The 23,581-nt window shown below is 39.3% G+C and overlaps 1 protein-coding gene across 1 annotated transcript in view; it reads left to right on the top strand.

The window, feature by feature from the left end:
• The window catches only part of LOC117513935 (N-chimaerin-like), a 69,392-nt gene that overhangs the window by 38,981 nt on the left and 6,830 nt on the right, over positions 1 to 23,581 (top strand). The window contains exons 9-13 of the mRNA XM_034174191.1: positions 6,080 to 6,157; positions 10,449 to 10,533; positions 15,594 to 15,767; positions 17,550 to 17,627; positions 21,229 to 21,366. Coding sequence (XP_034030082.1) covers positions 6,080 to 6,157; positions 10,449 to 10,533; positions 15,594 to 15,767; positions 17,550 to 17,627; positions 21,229 to 21,366 — 553 coding nt within the window. The remainder of the gene's footprint in view (positions 1 to 6,079; positions 6,158 to 10,448; positions 10,534 to 15,593; positions 15,768 to 17,549; positions 17,628 to 21,228; positions 21,367 to 23,581) is intronic.

The following is a 23,581-nucleotide window of genomic DNA, read 5'->3' as shown; positions in this document are numbered from 1 at the left end:
CCATTGGTCTGAGAAATGTGAAAATTGAAATTCTGGCTTTTCTGGCCATAAATTATCCCTCTGCCAAATTTCATATAAAATGGAGAGGGTGAGGTTTAACTCATTGGGTAAACTGAACTGGACTGACGCTTTAGGCGAGTTTTGCTCTACTTTCTGGATGCATTGTATATCACGATCTGTGTAGGGAATGTGCAGGCTTTCACAATGAAATATGCATATTCACTGTTTTGCCTGTGTTAATGGATGATTGGCTGTGTTGATAAGTTGTTGCTCATTGTGTTAGCTGTAGCACTTGAAGTCAAAAAGTACAGATCATCAAATTTATTTATTTTTTCCCACCTTTGGTTTTCAAAGCTTTGAAACACTATCTGAGCAAGTTGGATAAGTTGGTAACTGCTGTGCATTTTGAATAGCCAGTACACATTTTATGCACCCACTATGTTGTTGCACAAAAGGATCCTAAACCTACGCAAAAGCTTTCAAATTGGAAAACTGTCAGGAGTAAGTAGAGCTACTGCATACGACTCTCCTGCTTTATTTTTCATAGATACTTTGCCTGCTTTTAAAGGATTCCTGTCAAAAAATGAAAGGTTAATTCAGACACTGTCCAGATGTTTATCCTCCTTGATGATGAGCAGGCACTTCCTTCTCCTGCTGGCTTCCCAAAGTTCACCGTCAAAACGGCTACAAAACAAAAGCCCTTTCACACTTAGGCTGAAAGGTGAGCATCATTTGTTAATATTCTATGATAATAAAAGACAGCACAACTGATAGGTAGAAGCTGATCTGCCCATTTCTGCCCACTCTGATATTTGGAACAAATACATACCATTTTTTTATAGATTAAAAAGGCTGGATGGATCATTAATGTACTTTTTGACAGTGTAAGAGTAACTTCATTGAAAGAGATACTGAACTCATTGTCTTATTTTAAGAAAACTTGATACAAGTTTGGCAAGAACAAAAGTCACTCTATCTTTGATTTTTAAAGTATCTCTTGTTACATGTAATAATTAAACTGCACAACTTCATAATTAATTTTCTCTTTCTTTCTTTCTTTCTTTCTTTCTTTCTTTCTTTCTTTCTTTCTTTCTTTCTTTCTTTCTTTCTGCACCAACACTACACGCACATCTGTGTAAGTATTAGAAACAAATTTTAGCAGGATTATGCAAAAACTGCTAAACTGATTTTCTTGGTGAATATTGGCTGAGGAAGAAGCCAGTTTTGAAATGAATCTGATTAACTGCATGGATCCAGGATTTTTTTTCTTCCCACTTTCTTTAACATAAATTTCATGAATTTCTGAAGAGATGATACAGATATTAACACCCTACATATGCCTGATTTCTCCCTTCCTCAATAAAGCCCTGCCTCTCAAGAGGTAATGTAGGTCAGGGGTTGATACAGACCTGATTGTAATCTGTTACTGTCATGTTAAGATATAAAACACATAAAATAACCTTAAACACTGTACAAAACACACAAAAATCAATACTTGTGAGCCCTGAGCCTTTTTTTTTTTTTTTTGATACAAGGTGGCCATAGCATGGTACTAATGTGAGTGTCAGGTGCTTGTGTGTTTTTAAGTGTTTAGTCACCTGTGTCCTGATGGCCTCAGCCCAAGAATACTGAAGGGATGTGCTTCCCAGCTGTGTGGGATTTTCCAGCAGATCTTCAACTTGAGCCTGAGCCAAATGGTTAGTTCTGAGTGGTGGAAAACCTCATGTCTGGTCCCTGTGTCCAAGAAGAAGAATCTCAGCACATTTAATGACTACAGACTTGTGGCCCCAACATCACATTATGAAGTCACTTGAGAGGCTCATCCTGGGGCACCTCCACACACTCACTGAATCATAGTTGGACCCCCTGCAGTTCGCATACCAGCCCAACAGGGGAGTGGAGGACGCCATCATCTTCATGCTGAACAGAGCTTATTCTCACCTGTTGGAGGTAGGCAGTACTGTGAGAGTCATGTTCTTTGATTTCACCAGTGCGTTCAGCACCATCCGGCCTGACTTGCTCAGCGATAAGCTACGTGACATGAAGGTGGAGGCTCCACTAGTGGCCTGGATTATCAACTACCTCACAGGCCACCCACAGTATGTCAGACTTCAAGACATTGCATCCGACAGCATCAGGAGCAGCACAGGGGCACCACAGGGGACGGTCCTGTCTCCCTTTCTGTTCACACTTCAGGTTCTAGTCACAGTCCTGCCACCTGTAGAAGTTTTCAGATGACTCTGCAATTGTGGGCTGCATTGGCAGAGACCAGGAGGCTGAGTAGAGGAGTGTGGTGGACAGGTTTGTGGAGTGGTGTAGACTCAAGCACCTGCAGCTTAATGCATCTAAGATGAAGGTGCTAGTGGTGGACATAAGAAGACGAAAGATCCGTCCAAACCCAGTTACCATTAATGGAACTGAGATGGACATTGTGGACTACTACAAGTACCTGGGTGTCCACATAGACAACAAACTGGACTGGACTGTAAACACAGATGCTGTGTATAAGAAAGGTCAGAGCAGACTGTACTTCCTCAGGAGGCCCAGATCTTTCAGTGTCTGCAAAAATATGTTGCAGATGTTTTATCACTCAATAGTCTCCAGCATTACCTTCTACGCTGTAGTGTGCTGGTGCAGCAGGCTGAAGGCACCTGACATGAACAGACTCAACAAGCTCATCAGGAGATATACAGTAGAGTTCAGAATAATAGTAGTGCTATGTGACTAAAAAGATTAATCCAGGTTTTGAGTATATTTCTTTTTGTTACATGGGAAACAAGGTACCTGTAGATTCAGTAGATTCTCACAAATCCAACAAGACCAAGCATTCATGATATGCACACTCTTAAGGCTATGAAATAGGGCTATTAGTAAAAAAAAAAAGTAGGAAAGGGCGTGTTCACAATAATAGTAGTGTGACATTCAGTTAGTGAGTTTGTCAGTTTTGTGGAACAAACAGGTGTGAATCAGGTGTCTGAGGAAAATGGGACTTTCAAGACATTGTTCAGAAGAACAGCGTAGTTTGATTAAAAAGTTGATTGGAGAGGGGAAAACTTATACGCAGGTGCAAAAAATTATAGGCTGTTCATCTACAATGATCTCCAGTGCTTTAAAATGGACAAAAAACCAGAGATGCGTGGAAGAAAACAGAAAACAACCATCAAAATGGATAGAAGAATAACCAGAATGGCAAAGGCTCACCCATTGATCAGCTCCAGGATGATCAAAGACGGTCTGGAGTTACCTGTAAGTGCTGTGACAGTTAGAAGATGCCTGTGTGAAGCTAATTTATTTGCAAGAATCCCCCGCAAAGTCCCTCTGTTAAATAAAAGACATGCAGAAGAGGTTACAGTTTGCCAAAGAACACATCAACTGACCTAAAGAGAAATGGAGGAATGTGGACTGATGAGAGTAAAATTGTTCTTTTTGGGTCCAAGGGCCGCAGACAGTTTGTGAGACGACCCCCAAACTCTGAATTCAAGCCACAGTTCACAGTGAAGACAGTGAAGCATGGTGGTGCAAGTATCATGATATGGGCATGTTTCTCCTACTATGGTGTTGGGCCTATATATCGCATACCAAGTATCATGGATCAGTTTGGATATGTCAAAATACTTGAAGAGGTCATGTTACCTTATGCTGAAGAGGACATGCACTTGAAATGGGTGTTTCAGCAAGACAGTGACCCCAAGCACACTAGTAAACAAGCAAAATCTTCGTTCCAAACCAACAAAATGAATGCCTCGCCGATGTGAAGGAATCATGAAAAACTGTGGTTACACAACTAAATACTAGTTTAGTGATTCACAGGATTGCTAAAATAGCAGTTTGAACATAATAGTTTTGAGTTTGTAGCGTCAACAGCAGATGCTACTATTATTGTGAACACCCCCTTTTTGTACTTTTTTTTAACTAATAGCCCAGTTTCATAGCCTTAAGAGTGTGCATATTATGAATGCTTGGTCTTGTTGGATTTGTGAGAATCTACTGGTACCTTGTTTCCCATGTAACAATAAGAAATATACTCAAAACCTGGATTAATCTTTCTGAACATTACTGTGTGTGTGTGTGTGTATATATATATATACGAGTATATATATATATATATATATATATATATGTATATATATCATCATCATCATCATCATCATGTTGCCTCTGAAAATGCCCTATCTTACAATGTTTGGGGGGGGGTTAAAATTGTGACTCGGACACTTGAATTAAATCTGCTCCAAAAGTTATTGGTTCTCTCCTTGGCCCATACCACACCTTTTCAACAAGTTGAAGAAAATCAGCTTAGTATGTTTTGTCTAATAACTCTGCAAATAGACAGACAAACACCACCAAAATTATCACCTCCTTCGTGAAGGTGCCACAGATAATGTGCAGTGTAGGGCGATCATATCTTCGGGCTTTCACAGACTGTATCCCTAAAACAGGGTGTGAACACAGTGAAACAAGCGTAAACAAGTATGAATGTCAGTCCTCTACTATTTTCCAGGGAGATTATCATCCATGTGCCCCTGAACGAGCTGCAGCATGGAAATGTTAATCAACTACGCTTCCTAAACATTTTTAAAAGACTTGTCACAAAAATTGTGTTGCAGTAGTACAGAATGTACATTTGCAGCATAATTGTACGAGATTTTCTTCAGGAAGGGGAATGATGATAGAAATAGTAAAATAATAATGAGGAAAAAGAAGGGGGGGCACACAGAGAAAACAAATGGTCTATTGAAACAGAGAAAGGGCGGCTATTATTTTACAGTATTTTTCTGTCATTATTATACGGTAATAGTTTTCCATCGGGGCAGCACAGTGGTTTATTGGTTAGCATTATTGCCTCACAGCAAGAAGGTCATGGATGGATTCCCGCCTGTGCTGTGTGGATTTTGCATGTTCTCCCCATGTTTGTGCGGCTTCCTCCCACATCCAAAGACATGCAAATTAGATGACCTGGAAACTTTAAATTGTCCGTAGGTGTCCGTGGGGATGGGAATATGTTTGTTTGTCTATATGTGGTCATGCGACAGACTGGTGTCCTGTTAAGTGTGTACCGCGCCTCACGCCCTATGACTGCTGGGATTGGCTCCAGCTCCCCGTTACCCTTAATTGGAGTAAGTGGTTGAAGATGAGTGTGTGTGAGTTTTCTGTTCTCACTGTTTCTTGGGACCTTTGAAATGACAGAATTGATGATGTATGCCGAGTCCAGCTTGATTATGATTGGTTCATTCTCTTCTCACTGTAACCTGTTACATTCATCTGTTACTACACCTTAGCTCCACCCCTCCTCTCTTTTCTCTCTGTTTCTGTTGCTCACATTTTCACTGCTTTTGCCTCGTGAGTGTGCAGACTGTCATAGGAAGAAGAAAGTAGATTAGCACACACAGTCGTGTAGGCTGAGACACACACTCTCACACACAGGACACCATGTACCTGAGACCAGGATCCTGGATTTACACCTACAACATCAGTCTCATTTGATGGAATTTAAAACATTTTTCTTATGTTTTGAAATCCTGTCAAGAAGTGAAGATTATCTTTTTCTTTTTTATTGTTTTTATTTATTTTTTGTATTGAAATTTTAAATTCCTTTTGTATTTTGCTGTGAACTGGATTTGACCTTTTCAGTCCGGTTGTCTAGATATGTTGGGCTTATTTGTGTATTCTTAAAAGTATTGATTTTATTTTCTCTTGTATTGTAAGATTCTCACTGTAACTGTTTGTGGGGTCACAGTTTCGCATTTAAAGCCAAAATCTTCTATAAGCAGCTTATCTAGTCTAGTTTAAGATACAATTTCACTGCAAAATATCTCAGACAATGCCACGTCAAAAGTCATACTTTGTAAGAAGGGGGAAAAAGAAATCCAGCAGTCAGGGAAAGAAGAATGGAGCTGTGTTTACTGCTGCCTTTGGACTAAAAGTCAGTGGTTCCATTCCCACTCTGCCAGTTTGTGGCAGTACATTGGACCCAAACACTAGTCTAAAGCCCCATCTCCCACGTGCACCTGCCCTTTCCAAACCAGCCTCTCCTGCCTCCACTTTCTGGCAACCAATTAGATCATTTGCCCTTTCACAGCTCACATCATTGGTGCGGCGGGCCACCCTGAGAGAGAGTGACTTGGTACCCAAGTATGAGAAGATCCACAACTTCAAGGTGAGTGGTATATTTCCACTTGTCTTCTGTGTTGTGTGTTGGAAAAACTGGAACAATTCCTGATTGAACATCATACATAAATAAACCTCAGAACAGTTTGGTACTGCAGATGCAAGAATAGAAAAACATTTTAATACAGTCATATTTTACATTTTCAAGTTTTATGGCATGCTGCAATGCAAGCAGTGGTGGCATTTTTGTGCGCCAGACTTAGGCTTAATAAATGAAGGAAACTCGCAAACCCACGTTTGGAGTACCAATAAATAGTTTTTGTATCTCTCCAACTACATTCTATCCATTCTGTTGTTATGGTTTTACAGTGCCTTGAAGAAGTATTCAGCTCCTAGGTGTTTCACACATTTTAATTTGTTTATGCCATTTCACATACAAAAAGTAATTCAGGTTTCTCAATATAAAAATTCTAAAATTATCCTCCTTAAACTCAAACCAAATCTCTGCAACTTGATATAGAATAAAAAAAATATAAAAGTCAAGATGATGGGTTGCATAAGTTAACATACAACAAGTCAATTGTCCTGTCCACTTTGGTATAACACACGTAAATAATCACTTTTATTGTCAGTTTTCTTCAGACAAGCCAGGGGATGGATACATGAACATTTCCAAGTCACTGATTATGTCTTGGACTTTATTTATATAAATTAGGAAGAAATAGAAACAGTATGACATGCTATAGTAAATCTGTGTGGAGTAGATAGTTCTCAAAAACTGTGTGACCATGCGAATAGATGAGCGAGGAAAGCTACCAAGACACCCAGACAACCAGAATAAGTTATAGGCTTCTGTGGCTGCGATTGAACAAATTGCACACAGTGCAAGGCTTACATCTCAGATGTACCTTCTGGCAAATGTCGCTGAAATTTCAGTCTTCTTTTGTAGAATATCCTCCTCTATAACACTTCATCATGAAGCTGCGTCACTGATGATGCAAAATTTGTGCATGCGTGAGTGCAGCCACATTTTTATAATTAGGGGTGTGAGATCTCCTCGGAAATGTGTTAATCTACGTTTTTAATCATTGTATTCTGCATAAAAAATTATTTCTGCATAAATATTTATTTATATAAGAAATACGTTGCTTAGTGAAAATATTGTGAAACTAATGCAGTTGCGAATGTAAACGCAGATGGTGATCGTGTGACTAAGCTCTGTTGTTAGATTGTATGGCCACAGGCTAATGGCTAGCAGCTTGAGATCCTGGCAACTCAAGACTGTATGGAGATATGCCCTGGGTTACGCCAGCAGTTGTTAACGTACATGATGCCACCTTTGCTTTTCCTGTACGCTTTAGTGTCTCTTGGCTCTTACAGTGAATCCCAGCAGGTCCACATTAGCATATCCAGTACAAGGTGGGTTAGCCACATCTCTATAAAGATAAACAAGCTGCTCTCACGGTAAATCCACTGGTTTTTCAGTGCGGACAGCTCATCGACCTTGTTTAGCAGCAAGTTCACATTTCCCATGATCACGAAGGGAATCAATGGTTTGTAGTGCCTCCGGTTGTCTGCTAGCCTAGCCTTTAGCTTAGCCTTGGCCTTGCACCCCCTGGGTCTCCTCCTCAACTTTGCCAGGATGGGGAGTTGTATCCTGTCTCATCCCTTTGTTGTCTGAGCCAGCAGTTTCTCACTTGAATAAGTGAAAAAGTTGGCTCCTGGTAGTGTTGGAAAGTTAAAAATACCTATGGGGTATATATGAAGCACACAATGTCTGCATGAGAAGAGCAAAAGGCTCGAAAGGATAAAAAAAAGCTAAAAACTGGAGAGCTACTGAAGAAGCAGCTGTCTCCCATAGTGCCAGACATGCAAAAAGTTCTACTTTTGACTTTGTGTGTATCATTACTCAAATGCATTGCAAGATTTTATGAAATGTGGTGCAAATATTGGATGATATTACAGATTTTCAATAATGGTGACTATGTGGACCAGGCATTAAAAAAGTGATCATTCAACTTGGACCATCAGAAATGTTTAATGTACTCTTTCTGTTGTGCCATAAGGCCTTCTAAATTTCATAAAATGTCAACACAAACAAGCCCCCCCCCCCCCCCCCCCCCCCCCCCCCCCACACACACACACAAAAAATCACCTTCATGCAGTTTTTCCAATATGGACAAACCCTCCGCTACTTCACCCATCAGTTTTCAGAAGAGCTGTTTTGAAGCTCATATTTGTTTGCACCAAATGTCACCATTGGGTCCGTGCTTAATTCATGAATGGTTAAAGAGGTGCAACGTGGGCAAGACCGCCGTGACCAGCACAGTGCAAATGAAGTCCAGTCATGGCCCTAGTTCAAGTTCCCAAATAAGCAAACCTATGGCTAACAGACTAGCTTTGCTTTCAGTCTTTGATAAATGCATATTTTTGTGGACTGGGAGGTGGTTTTCATAAAGGATGGCTTAGTTGTGAATATTAAAACATATCTTCTTAGTGCAATCACTAGAGCTAATATCACCAGGCTACCTGTTGATTAGTGCTAACCTGGTGTTAGTGAAGCTAGCTAAATTAATTCATTTTCTACCTTTTATCCTGGTCTGGGTCACACTGGCAGCAGACCAAGCAGCTTATCCGACACTTCCCTATCCTCAGCCAAGTCCTGTAACTTCCCGGAGGCTTTCACAGCAAGCTGAGAAATATAATCCTTCCAGCTTGCCCTGGGCCGTCCCTGGGGCCTCCTCTCAGTTGGCCGTGCCTGGAAGACCTCCCATAGGAGACGACCAGAGAACATCCTCACCAGTAGACACCCGAATGACCTCATCTGGTTCCTTTTGATATGAAGAAGCAGTGGCTCTACTCAGGGTCCCTCAAGGATAGTCAAGCTTCTCACCCTGTCCAGAAGTGTAAGCCCAGATACCTGACAGGAGATTCTCATTTCTGTTGCTTGCATCTGTGACCTTAATATTTTTGGTCATTGCCCAAAATTCATGATTATAGGTGAGGATAGGAGCATAAATTGACTGGTAAATTAAGAGTCTCGCCTTCTGGCTCAGCTCCTCCTTTACCATGACAGTCTGGTACAGTATCTGTAAAACATCAGATGCTACCCCAATCCATCTATCGATCTCATGCTCCAACTTAGCCCCACTGGTGAACAAGAGCCTGCGATACTTACACTCTTCCATTTGGGGCAGTAGCTCTCCCAGAGGGGACAACCCACCCTTTTCTGACAGAGGACCATGTTCTCGGATTTGGGGAGCTAATTTTCATCCCAGCCGCTTGACACTCAAACCTACTCAATGCACATTGGAGGTCACTGCCTCATGAAGCCGAGAGAACCACATCCAGAAAAACCAGAGATGAAACTTTGAGGCCACCAAATTGGACACCCTCGGGTCCATGATTGTGCCTTGTAATCCCATCCATGAACATCACAAACAGGATTAGTGACAAGGGGCAGCCTTGGCAGAGTCTAACATCCACAAGAAATGTGTCCAATGTAATGCGAAGAATACGGACACAGGTCCTTCTTTGGTCATATAGACTCCAGAGTATAGAGTCCAATAGCAGTTCTGATACCCCATACTCCCACAGTGCCCCCCACAGGACACTGTGAGGGACCCGGTCGTACACCTTTCCCAGTCCACAAAACACATTGATGCTCTGTTAGCGCAGTCAACTGCACAGCAGATATTGTCTCAGATATCTATAATAAAATATACAGAAAGGACGAACAGCCAGCTCGACTGTGTTGAGTTCACATCAGAGAGCAGCCGCTGTGAGCGAGGCCCGAACTCGTCACACAGCTGTTACTCAAAATGTCAACACCCCTAATTATTCACAACGTATTGGCCTAAAATTGCATAAACTCATCAGTTTTACAAAAAAAAAAAAAAAAAGAAATCACCCAGCTGTACAGGTGTCACGGAAAGGGGAAAATAGCTATAGAGACCAATAGCTTTTTCTTTTTTTTTTTCTTCTTTTTTGCCAGGCTGTAAACATACTTATTTCTCCTGTAAAGTTTGACATTTTAACATGTGGTTCTGTGGGGATTAAGTGCCTTTGGGAGCCAACCTCAAGTAGCCATTTAAGGAACTGTAGAGTTTACCATATCCCTGTTACCTTAATATATCACGAGTGGATTTTGGGAGTTGGTTTTTATTAATAACTCATTCATTAAAATTATTGGAGTTTGTTTAAATCATTTTTATCCTCAAATGCATTATTTCAGTGTTTGTTTTTCGTTGGCCTACACCAGATAAAGTGTGGTACTACTTGAAGATCATGAAGGTTATAAGGTGAATATTATCTCACCATTTTAGCCTCTCTGCCAACAGGTTCATACATTCAGGGGCCCTCACTGGTGCGAGTACTGTGCCAACTTCATGTGGGGTCTCATCGCTCAGGGAGTAAAATGTGCAGGTAATGCACACAAACATTGCTCCAACCCCAGCACACTTTCATCACACTTGACTTTGAGAGGCTGTGTGCAGTTTGAAGTTTACAATGTCAGAAACAAATTGTATTTTGGGCACATGTAATGATCCTGTTCTATCATTTAATTCTGTTTCTCTGTTCTCCTCATTCTTTTAAGCTCCAAAACTCTGACTTGAAACGGGGAAAGTAAACTAACGCAGTCAGTTTGCTGTTGACGACTTGGTAGCATTATGCTGATTTTATTTCCAAGCTCAGTGTGTGTGTGTGTGTGTGTGTGTGTGTGTGTGTGTGTGTGTGTGTGTGTGTGTGTGTGTGTGTGTGTGTGTGTGTGTGTGTGTGTGTGTGAGACAGACAGACAGATTTGCTGATGTACACAGTAGTTTTCACTTTTTGTATCACAGCATTACTGTTGTCTCCCATGTTTTGGGAGGAGTAGCACATGCTTTTTTAAAATCCTTCTCTGCTCCACTCCACCATGAAACTAGACCTAGTGCCCAGGACATCCAGTTGTCACCTTTGGTCATTGATTAGCATTCAAATCTTACAGCCATACTGAAAGACCAGATCTGCCAAAACCCTAGACTATTTTGATTTTTGGACTTGTGGCTGGAATAATTTGATCACCTGTGTATAACTTTAGACTGAATATTGGCTTTGATTAAAGAACACTGTTTGTACACATCTTTCCTGTTGTCTGCATTTGGGCGTCACATCAGAACTCAAACCATAACACCAGTATTCACTGGGAAAAATTCAGAGATTCTTCCCCTGCTCCTCTTGGTACCTGTGTATAGGCTGGCTACACATTCACATCCAGTTTCTTGTTTTTAAAGACAAGTTGGGGAGGGCGCGTTAACATAGAATTCACATAATATGCCTTGGAGCTAACTTGTACCACTAATTATGACAAACAAACAGTATGGTACTTTATGGTAAGTTCTTAAAAACTAAGTGACTGTGAAGGTGGCTGAGGGAAACCACCACAACAACTCCAAAGGAGGTACATTGGCTTGCAAAAGTATTCAGCCCCTTGGTATTTCACACATTTTAATTTGTTTATGGCATTTCAAATACAAAAAGTAAATCAGGCTTATCAATATAAAATTTCTAAATGATTTTCCTTAGACTCAAACTGAAAGTAAATCTCTACAACTTGATATAAATTAATTGAAAATATAAAAGCCAAGATGATGGGTTGCATAAATAATCAGCCTCTTTGGTATAATACCTGTAAATAATCAGTTTAATTGCCAGTTTTCTTCAAACAAGTCAGGGGATGAATACATGAACATTTCCAAGTCACTGAATATGTCTTGGACTTTATTTACATCAGTTATTAAAAAATACAAACAGTATGGCACTCTCTGGTAAATCTGTGTGGAGTAGACAGTTTTCAAAAACTGAGTGACTGTACAAGAAGGAAAAGAGTGAGGAAAGCCACCAAGACACCCAGACAACCCAGAAGAAGCTACAGGCTTTTGTGGCTGTGATTGGCGAAATTGTGCATAGTGCATGTTTTGCGTTTTGTATCCCCGATTACACAGCTTCATGATAAAGTGGTACAGAGGAAGGTTTTTTTTTTTTTCATTTGTTTTGTTTTGGTTTTTACCAAAACATTAAATCTAGGCTTGCATCTCAGATGTGCTTTCTGTCAAATTGTAGCTGAACTTTCAGATCTTCTTTTTAATAAAACCCTCCTCTGTAACAAATTAAAATGTGTGAAATACCAAGGGGTATCAATACTTTTGCAAACCACTGTATTGGCATCTGTGGAAACTGGTCATTATACTGCTTTTGTGTGTAGCATCACCAGCTACAACCTCAAGGTGGAGTGGAATAAAATCTTCTGATTATACAGAATTGTTTAATTTGCATTTGTTTATGAAAATATTTTAAATTCTGTACATTCTTACCAGGACTCTAGCTAAGCCAGTCTGAACCATACCTACCTTTCAAAAAATTGTAGTCTTTCTTCCCATAGGAATGTTTTATCAGATGCCATAACACACTTGTTTTGTGGTTTGTTTGTTTTTAAAGTTTGCAAAGTTTCTTTCTTCATAAAATACAGCTGCAACTCTCTACTGGTTGAAGTGCAGTAGCATTGTCTGACTTTATAAAACATCCCCTTTAAAAGACTATTTTGTCATTAAGATATTTGTAAATTATAGATTATTTGAGATTGCACTGATTTTAATTGATAATATTGAGTAACTGTTTCAGCTTTGTTCACAAGGTCTTCAAAAAATGTTTCTCGGATTGCACCTAACAGGAGACCAATTTTTTTTTAATCCATGTGAAATGTACCCTTTTTTTAAAATTTGAATTTGTATTTATTAGGCACCAATGCAAAAAACAAACAAACACTCAACAAAAGTTACAGGAAAGAAAGGACAAGAAAACAATAAACATGGTGCCCGAAAGGTGTAGGCAGAAGCAACGCTTATCAATGCCTACACCCACTCATACAGTCAAATCAACCCAGGCTAGATGCCAGTTCATACACGTTCATTTCCAACAATGCCTGAACAGTAGTAGCTCATACAGTAGTGTTCAGAATAATAGTAGTGCTATGTGACTAAAAAGATTAATCCAGGTTTTGAGTATATGTTATTGTTACATGAGGAAACAAGGTACCAGTAGATTCTCACAAATCCAACATTACCAAGCATTCATGATATACACACTCTTAAGGCTATGAAATTGGGCTATTAGTAAAAAAAAAAAGTAGAAAAGGGTGTTCACAATAATAGTAGCATCTGCTGTTGACGCTACAGACTCAAAACTATTATGTTCAAACTGCTTTTTTAGCAATCCTGTGAATCACTAAACTAGTATTTAGTTGTGTAACCACAGTTTTTCATGATTTCTTCACATCTGCGAGGCATTCATTTTGTTGGTTTGGAACCAAGAATTTGCTTGTTTACTAGTGTGCTTGGGGTCATTGTCTTGTTGAAACACCCATTTCAAGGGCATGTCCTCTTCAGCATAAGGCAACATGACCTCTTCAAGTATTTTGACATATCCAAACTGATCCATGATACCTGGTATGCGATATATAGGCCCAACACCATAGTAGGAGAAACATGCCCATATCATGATGCTTGCACCACCATGCTTCACTGTCTTCACTTTGAACTGTGGCTTGAATTCAGAGTTTGGGGGTCGTCTCACAAACTGTCTGCGGCCCTTGGACCCAAAAAGAACAATTTTACTCTCATCAGTCCACAAAATATTCCTCCATTTCTCTTTAGACCAGTTGATGTGTTCTTTGGCAAATTGTAACCTCTTCTGCACATCTTTATTTAACAGAGGGACTTTGCGGGGGATTCTTGCAAATAAATTAGCTTCACACAGGCGTCTTCTAACTGTCACAGCACATACAGGTAACTCCAGACTGTCTTTGATCATCCTGGAGCTGATCAGTGGGTGAGCCTTTGCCATTCTGGTTATTCTTCTATCCATTTTGATGGTTGTTTTCCATTTTCTTCCACGCATTTCTGGGTTTTTTGTCCATTTTAAAGCATTGGAGATCATTGTAGATGAACAGCCGATAATGTTTTGCTCCTGCGTATAAGGTTTCCCCTCTCCAATCAATTTTTTAATCAAACAACGCTGTTCTTCTGAACAATGTCTTGAACGTCCTATTTTTCTCAGGCTTTCAAAGAGAAAAGCATATTCAACAGGTGCTGGCTTCATCCTTAAATAGGGGACACTTGATTAACACCTGTTTGTTCCACAAAATTGACAAACTCACTGACTGAATGCCACACTACTATTATTTTGAACACCCCCTTTTCTACTTTTTTTTTTTTTTTTTACTAATAGCCCAATTTCATAGCCTTAAGAGTGTGCATATCATGAATGCTTGGTCTTATTGGATTTGTGAGAATCTACTGGTACCTTGTTTCCCATGTAACAATAAGAAATATACTCAAAATCTGGATTAATCTTTTTAGTCACATAGCACTACTATTATTCTGAACACTACTGTAACTACCGCTGAGGGAAGTGAGTATTGCATACCAGCTCCTATTTCGTTCTAGTTACCCCAGTACATTCAACAGTAAGAATTTAAATGAAGCACATTCATCATACAACACAACTCAACGTTTTCCATTAGATACATATCCGTCGAACACCGTTTCTTTGTATAAATATTTAAACTGATTGATATTTGGACATCGTTGGAGTTTCTCAGGTAGCTTATTCCAATTTTTTGGGCCACAAATAGAGACACAAAAGCATTTTGTGGTCGTCCTTGCGCCCGCAATTTTAAAATGATACAAACCCCTTAAATTATATATTCCTTCTCTTTGCATAAAATATCCTTGAATTCTGAGAAGTACTTGCTTATTTTTTACTTTATACATCAATTGAACAGTCTTAAATGAAATCATGTCATGGAGTTTTAAAATCTTTGATTTAACAAACAGTGGATTGGTATGATCCATAATAACCTGCATTATGAATTATTCTTAATGCTCTTTTTTGACGGTTGAATAATGGTTATACTATAGTTTTGTAGTTGTTGCCCCATACTGCAGCACCATAAGTCAAGTAAGGTGCAATCGATGTGCAATACAGAGTATGTAGTGCTTTACCATCAAGAATGTGCTTTGCCCTGCTTAATATTGTTGTACTTTTTGATACTTTCTTTTGAATATATTGAATATGTGCTTTCCAGTTGATTCTGACATCGATGATCACACCTAACAACTTGTTCTCTTTGACAGGTTATATATTTACCCCCTGTATGTTTAACTGTATTTGTTTATCTTTTTATGGTTCCCAACATTATTTTAGGTTTAGACCAATTTAGTGACAATTTGTTCATATCAAACCATCTCTTCTATAATTTCTGATCCCAGATCAGCTAATAATTGTTGCAAATTATCTCCTGAACAAAATAAGTTTGTATCATCTGCAAAGAGGACTGCTTTAAACAGACTTTACATAAATCATTGATATACAATATGAATAACTTTGGTGCCAACACAGAACCCTGAGGAACCCCACAAACCCCACCCTTTCTTTCTATCTGTTAGACTGCGGTTTGAATGTCCATAAGCAGTGCTCCAAAATGGTGCCGAACGACTGCCAGCCAGACCTGCGACATGTGAAGAAGGTCTACAGTTGTGACTTGACCACGCTGGTCAAAGCCCACAACTCCAAGAGGCCAATGGTGGTTGACATGTGCATACAGGAAATTGAGGCCAGAGGTAAGAAGAGGTTAATGCTGTTTATGAATCACTAATTCTTTAATTTGTGCAAAATGTTTCTTTCTTTGCTGCAGCCATTGAAAATAGAAAGAAAAAAAAAAGATATTGATAAAAGGCTGACAAAACACCAAAGAGGGCTGCAGGAGAGGAAGATGTAAAAATGTGTTCGCCTTTATTCAAACTGGTTGAAATTGTTCAAAAAATAAGCGTGTGTGGGCAAGTGAGTGAATTTTTGGCCACACTGCAAAAAAGGGGTGTCTAAAAACAAGATTTTAAAAAATAACTAAATCTGATGGAAATTATTTTGCTGCATGGATAGATAATTTCACTTGATACGATGTCTTGAATTAAGATTGTTAAATTTAGAAATAAGCATGTTGAACACTTAAAATAGGAAATTAACTCTTAAAACAAGATAAATGATCTAACACTTCTAAATCTTTTTTTTTTAAATCTTGGTAAGAACCAAATTATTTGCGGTTCATAAGGAAGCTGTTGTAGACTATTGGCTTGATTGAAGACTTGAGTGACAGTACTAGGCTATACTATACTGCATTCAGTAAAGATTTAACTGGAAGACTTGAGCCTGACTGCAGAAGGACAAGCACACACAGTCTTTGTCTTTCTCCTTGAGCATGTCTCTCTCCTTTTAATCAGTACTTTGTTTGCAATAAATAGTCCTTTCGGCTGCTCCCTTGTTTTCGATGTTGCCACAGCATTTGGATCTGCATATTGATTTGGCACAAGTTTCATGCCAGATGCCCTTCCTGATACAACTCCATAATATGTGAAGAATGAGCAGGGGTGGATTTTGAACCAGGAACTTTCCATACTGGAAACACTACGTGTAACCTCTTGGCCCCTTGACACACTTTAATAATAATAAACGCAACTCATGACACTCAGCGGGGTAAATTGAAACAAAACTGTAGGCTCAAAATAGCTATTCATTGGTGTTAGTGACCTACTTTTGCAATTGGCAGCACTTTAGTCATAAAAAAAAGGTCTGAAGAAATATAGCCAGGTCAGTGTCAGTTTTTTTGGAGGGGGGGAGTTGTTTTTGTTTTGTTTTTTTGTTTTTTCCAAATATGCCAGTTTGTATCAACCCTGCACCAGATTTCGAAATAGTCGTAGTTTTAGTGACAGTATTGTGCACAGTAAAAAAAAACAAAAAACGGTTACCAACAATATACAGCATATTGTGGTGGAGCCATTCTTCTTTGTGTACACCTGATCCTGTTGAATCTCAGAAGTGAAGCAGAGTAGGTCCTGAACAGTAGTTGACTGGGAGACTGTAGAACTGGATTTGTGTCAAAAGACATCCGGTGAAAAATTGGGGCCAAATACCATTGGAAATCTGTACTGGTTCTGCTGTGGTGACCCTGAAGGTCGTTTTGGGGGGTGTAGCTGAAAGATTAACTACCAAAAATATAGATTGTAAATAATCATAAAATGCAAGAATGTGTTAAATAAATACATTCCATAATTTTACAGTTTGGGAAAAATATAGATTCAAGTTCATTTAGAGCTTTACTGAAATTGCCCTAATGACAGCCTTTTATGATTAAAAAGGGATTTTTCTCACACAGTAAAATCATCAAAGGTGAGAAAAGCCCTCAGAGGCTGACTTGATCACAATGTTTTAATATGATTAAAGATGTCCTAAGAAAGGGGCGCTTATCATTTAGCAAGTACTTTAGAAAAGAAATGTTTGATCATAATTTCAGTTTAATTCATTTGGCTAACAGTGGCATCCCTGCTCATTTCCTTGTGTGTCTTTAGGTCTTCAGTCAGAGGGTTTGTACAGAATATCGGGTTTCAGTGAGCTGATTGAAGATGTTAAGCTGGCCTTTGACAGAGGTAAGTGTCATTTGCTGCAAGTACAAAATCCAATTATTGTACTGCTTTTGATCAGAAAAAAAACCACCTGTGCACAAATAAACATGTGGGTCATCACAAGTATCCTGGACACCACAGTTGCTGCATACAGTGCTGTGAAAAAGGGTTTGCCCCCTTGACCCTTTACATGTTAGATTTTTATTAGAACATCAAAAAACAAAACAAAAATTCAGGCCTTGTATATTAAAATTTACAAAATCATGCTCTAAATCTCTACAGTTTGATATAAATTAATTAAAAATCTAAAAGCCAAAATGATGGTGTGAATTAGTGATGGGATGATGATACCTCAAGGAGTGTATTGACACACTACACAAACTGTGTCGGCACTGTATTGACACTGTGTTGGTCGCTCAATAGTGACCCCTGCAGTAGTTATAAAATCATTGCAGGTAAATAAAATTAAAATAAGAAGGAAAAGCTAATGTGCTGCAAATGCAGCATCAGCCTGTGAAATAGTTAATCACCAGTCCTCTATTTAAAATTATGATCTCATCATTGCATAATTTCATGTGCTCAATTTGTGTGTCGAGTTAAGCTGTTCATGAGAAGAGTTTAAAATTTGCTTAAAACCTTGTTTGTGTAAATGCTAAACTGAGTTGGTTTGTAAAATATAGCAAATTTGTCTGTAATAAAATTCAGAGTTAAAATTTGTAACTTATGTATGGAAATTTGTTAACTTAAGTGTTAAAGCATACGAAATAAAAGACTAAAAATAGATTAATTTATGCATTTTTGTTGAGGAACAAAGGTTTGTGAAGTGTCTTTGCTCCAAGGCGATTTCTCCTCTTACACACCAGTTCCCCTGCCTTAGAAAAAAACAATTTCACAGGGTACAGATGAAAATGGTGCGCATAAAAATTTCAGTGCAAGTTGATAAAGGTGTGGATATGTTTTCTGGCTATTCTTCCAATATTGTAAAGGAGTACAAACATATCTAATTGGAAAAATAACAATAAACAATGCCCAAAGAAGAAAAAGATTTATCTTATTTGGCGTCAAAAGATCAAAATTATTCCGGACTGGGGAAACGTCTTTGAACGATCCATGAAGTCAGTGGAACAAGGTGAGGGCAAGCAAAAATCTAACAGCAAAACTCCATCCAACAAATCTGCAACATGTCGATACAGTTTGTTTCCTTATAAACACAGTTTGGCACGGCGCAGTCGAACGACACAGTTCCTGTATCGGTCACATGATTTTTTCTTAAAGCGATACATGCACCAATACGGTGTTTCACTCTTGTGTGCTCAGCACAGTGCTGACGCACCAGTGTTGTTCATCCCATCACTAGTGTGAATAAGTAAGTGCCACCTTTAGTATAGCACATGTTAACCATCACTTTTATATATCGCTTTCTTTGGACAAGTCAGGGGAGGGATACGTGAACATTCCCAAGACACTGACTATGTCTTGGACATTATTTACATGAATTATGAAGAAATACAAACAGTATAGCACTCTATGGTAAATCTGTGTGGAGTAGATAATTCTCAAAAACTGACTGACTGTATAAGACGTTGAAGAGTGAGGAAAGCCACCAAGACACCAGGACAACCCTGAAGAAGTTATAGACTTCTGTGGCTGTGATTGAAGAGATTGTGCAAAGTGCAGGTTTTGCATTTTGTATCACCACTCCTGCCTTCATAGTGGAGTTGGAGAGAGAATAATCTTCTTTCAACAAAACGTCAAATCTATGCTTGAATCTCCAATGTGCCTTCTGGCAAATTGTAGCTGAACTTTCAAGTGTTTTTTTTTTTCCTTTCTTTTTTTATAGAAACCTCTATATCACTTCATCATGAAGCTAACTGGTGATGCAACACTCAAAACCTGCACTTTGCACAATTTCTTCAATCACAGCCACAGAAGTCTATAACTTCTTCAGGGTTGTCTTGGTGGCTTTCCTCACTCTTCACCTTCTTCTTCTACAGTCACTCAGTTTTTGAGAACTGTCTACTCCACACCGATTTACCATAGAGTGCTATACTGTTTGTATTTCTTCATAATTCATGTAAATAATGTCCAAGACATAGTGTCTTGGGAATGTTCACGTATCCATCTCTTACAGTACTTATTCACACCATCATTTTGGCTTTTAAATTTTTAATTAATTTATATCAAACTGTAGAGATTTACTTTCACTGTGAGTTTAAAGAACATGATTTTGGAAATTCTAATATACAAGGCCTGAATTTTTGTTTTGTTTTTTGATGTCCTAATAAAAATCTAACATGTAAAGGGTCAAGAGTGCAAACACTTTTTCACAGCACTGTATGTCACTTTTGCATGTTTTCTCTGCCCCTGCCCTGCTGTTCTCCTGGCTAGTGTTGATGCTGCTGAATCACTCATTGTTGTGTGATACATCCCGCTCTATGAAACAATTCATGGAGGCATGTAATCTTCAGTGATGTCTTCTGTTCTTTCTCCTTCTTGCCACCTTGTGACCTGCCTGAGGTATTTGCTGAGTGGTTTGGCCCTGTGAAGCGTTGTCTTGGCGTACTCACAGATGTTCCTTGTTTGTGCCTACATTGTGATTCTGATGTTTACTAATCCTCAGCCACCTTCTTTCAACTGTTGTACAGTCTCAGCATGCTTGACGTCAGGTGGAACCCACCACCACAGTAATGAGTGTCATTGTCTTATTAACTGTGACTTATATCTTCTCCTTTGGCCATGTTGTTATTCCAACTGGGATTCTGATTATCTTGTCCTTGCAGCCAGTGTTGTGATTTTTGTGGAACCATGGAGACCCTTGTTAGTACAAAGACAATTTGACACCACCAGGTGAAATGTGAGCATCTCATTAGCATTTTCCAGCCACAGGTGTCCTCAACTCAGAGGCAGCTGTGTGCTGGATCATGCCCAGAGAAACGTGCCACATGACTAAAATGTCATAGCTCACGTTCTCTCACAATGCAAGTGATACTGCTCATTTTAATCTCCCTAAGTAGCCATTCATTTGGCACAGAGTCATTCCAAAGTTACCCAAGGATGCCCTGAAGACACCTAATACTAGACATCTCGTTCTTGCCTTAGGTCAGCATCCAGGTCTCACAGTCATACAATAAGACAGAAAGCACCAAAATTCTAAACACTTGGGCCATTATGCTGCAACAAAATTGATATCGCCAAATTCCTGTGTCCAGCAGCCTCTTGTGTACATAAGTTCTTCCCCGTTGTCTCTCCATTTCAAAGGCCAAAAGGACCCAGAAACATGAATATCACTGCAGAAATAAGTGAATGTGTCTCCTCAGCTTCTCAAGTGCTACAGTCATGGTGTTGCAAAGATTACAGCATTGTCTTTGAAGTCTAGGCCAATAAACCTTTTCTTGCCAGTGAAAGCAATGAAGCCTGTTAGTCTCTGTTGTGTGATGGATATTATGTATCAGCATGTGATTCAACTTCTACAGAGTTGATTTTGAAACAGTTATTTTGGGGGAAGATTCTTCTCTGCTTCAGATTTTTGAGAAACTTTTCGTAGTTGTTTTTAAAAATGCACACCATTGAAGACTTTTCGATCTGTAAAGGACTTACTAATTTATTTGGTTGATTTATTATGCAGATGGCGAGAAGGCTGATATTTCCTCTGGTGCTTATGAGGACATCAACATCATCACTGGAGCGCTGAAATTATATTTCAGAGATCTTCCAATTCCACTCATCACATATGATGCCTACCCATGGTTCCTAGATACTGCAAGTATGTCTATGCGCTTTTGTTTTTGCTGTGAACGAAAAGACGGACACCTTGTTGGTAAACTGAGCTTCAAACATAAGTATCAGATCTTAGGTTATGGTGGAACCTTGTGAGTATTTTTTATTTATTTGAAAAATCGGTCATTCCAGGATACAGATTACAGGCCTGAGAAGACATTTCGTGTCATGATTCTGTGGCTATGAAAGGACATGTGGCAGGCGACATGTTCACTACAAAATTATGACGTCTTACTCAAAACAGAAAAACTGTGACTTGGTCCACTTACAAGGCACTGACGGAACAGGTTGACAACAGGTTACAGTACAGTGAGAACATCCCACTGAGGGCTTGTGCTCTCTTTCAGTACCAGTTATTTCTTCATGTTTTCCTCTCCTGCACTGTTTTTTTTCCCACCATTGCTGGTTGTTCATCCACATGGAATGTCTGAGCCCCGCCAATATATGGCAGACAGACAAGTATTACTTGCACATTTACATGCACATGTCAATACTTGCCCCTCATCTGTCATCCTCATTATGTTCAGACTGTTATGTTCGGAGTGGTTGTAGACCTCTTTCCATTCATGTTTTTTGTCCGTGGTACATCGCATGATGCCATATTATTGGGCGAGCCGCTGTAAACCTGAAGCAGGAACCTTTGAAATGTCTTAAAAATGCTGTAAATGCCTCAGTTTTGATGGCCCATGCATGTTGTCAAATTTCTATGGGTGAGGCTATATTTGCTTGACAAGCTGAAGGTGATTGATTGGCATCAATCCTTATGAAGTACAAGTTGGTCTTGATGGTCACAGAAATAGCAAAGCCAATCCACCAAATCAACAATTGATTATGTGTTCCAATATAAAACTATTGGAACACATTAAATCATTTGTGAAAATGGTTCTGATGATCATAGGTGGGTGAAGAATAAACAGCAATCGGGGTCCTCAAAATGCAATGGTGAATGGAGGGTCAAATGGCCAAATTTCACCATTTTTAGAGCTCGCAGTCATTATGTTATTGCATCATATATTACTTTACTCATTTCAGAATTATCTACAGAGATTACATACCTGAGATGAAATGCTCAGAACACACTTTGTAATGCTATTGGCTCAGGTCAGTGATGAAATTTGCTCTGTTGACAGCCTTCAAAAACAGCTAACTACTCTTGGGATGTCACAAGATTTTAGTGACATCTTCTCAACATTGTCATAGTTGGTAAATCCAAACACCATGCATAAATGAACTATTGTCTCACTAAAGCGCTAACTGGCACTTCACTGCTCTATATTTACATTCTGTGCCTAACAACATGATGGCCCACTAGGAATCATGGGTAGAAATGTCAAGAATGGAAAGAGGTCTATTCACAAACAGCACACGTCCTGGATGGCAGCCATCCAGACAGACAGCTGATCCATCTCCACCTCTCAAAAGTAACCATCCATGTTCTGCAGCCAGGTGAAACATGGACGTCACCTTGGCCTTCTTCAGCCACTGGAGTCCACAACACTGATGCACAGAGAAACAGAACACATTCCCAGAATGTCATAGGTAACACTCCTTCATAATGACAGTGATAGTCATCTCAGTCTCCTTTTGTAACTGTGTGACACCCAAGGATTCTCCACACACACCGAGAAACAAAGATATCCTCACTCTGTGAAAATATATAACATATATATGGACTTTTTGTTCTAGTCATCCTTAAAATTGTGCTCAAAATGCACCATCTGTTACCTCTTTTCAAAAGAATTTTCCAGGGGAGGCCCTCCCTGACCCCCACCTGTGGGAGGGTAATCCTCTCCCACACACTCCCCAGTGATGGCACTCATGGGCCGAAAGTTTAAATTTTTTGACCTCACCCTACTTGCATGTATGGAATAAGAGAAAATGGGTCATTTTGACCTAAGGCCAAAATATGGCCATCGGGTATTGCACAGGCCTTGTGTCCGTCCGTCCGTCTGTGCTCATTATAAGTCCAGTCCTTTTACTACCAGGGTCTTCAAATTCACAGGGAGCATTCTTGGGACACAGACCTTGGACAAGGTCAAAGATGAATAACCTTGACCTATTTTAAGTCATCAAAAGGTCACATTCTGTTTCATATTTTTATATGCATACAGCTGAGGGTATTTTAGCATTGCATTATATTTTCTGTTTGCCAGTGATTTTATTTTTTGTTAGCCTAAGAAGAGAAAATCAAACTGTTTTTG

Source organism: Thalassophryne amazonica, chromosome 1 (assembly GCF_902500255.1).
Source record: "Thalassophryne amazonica chromosome 1, fThaAma1.1, whole genome shotgun sequence".
Taxonomy (NCBI): Eukaryota; Metazoa; Chordata; class Actinopteri; order Batrachoidiformes; family Batrachoididae; genus Thalassophryne; species Thalassophryne amazonica.
Note: the sequence above shows the minus strand (reverse complement) of the source record. Positions and strands in the feature narration are given on the sequence as shown.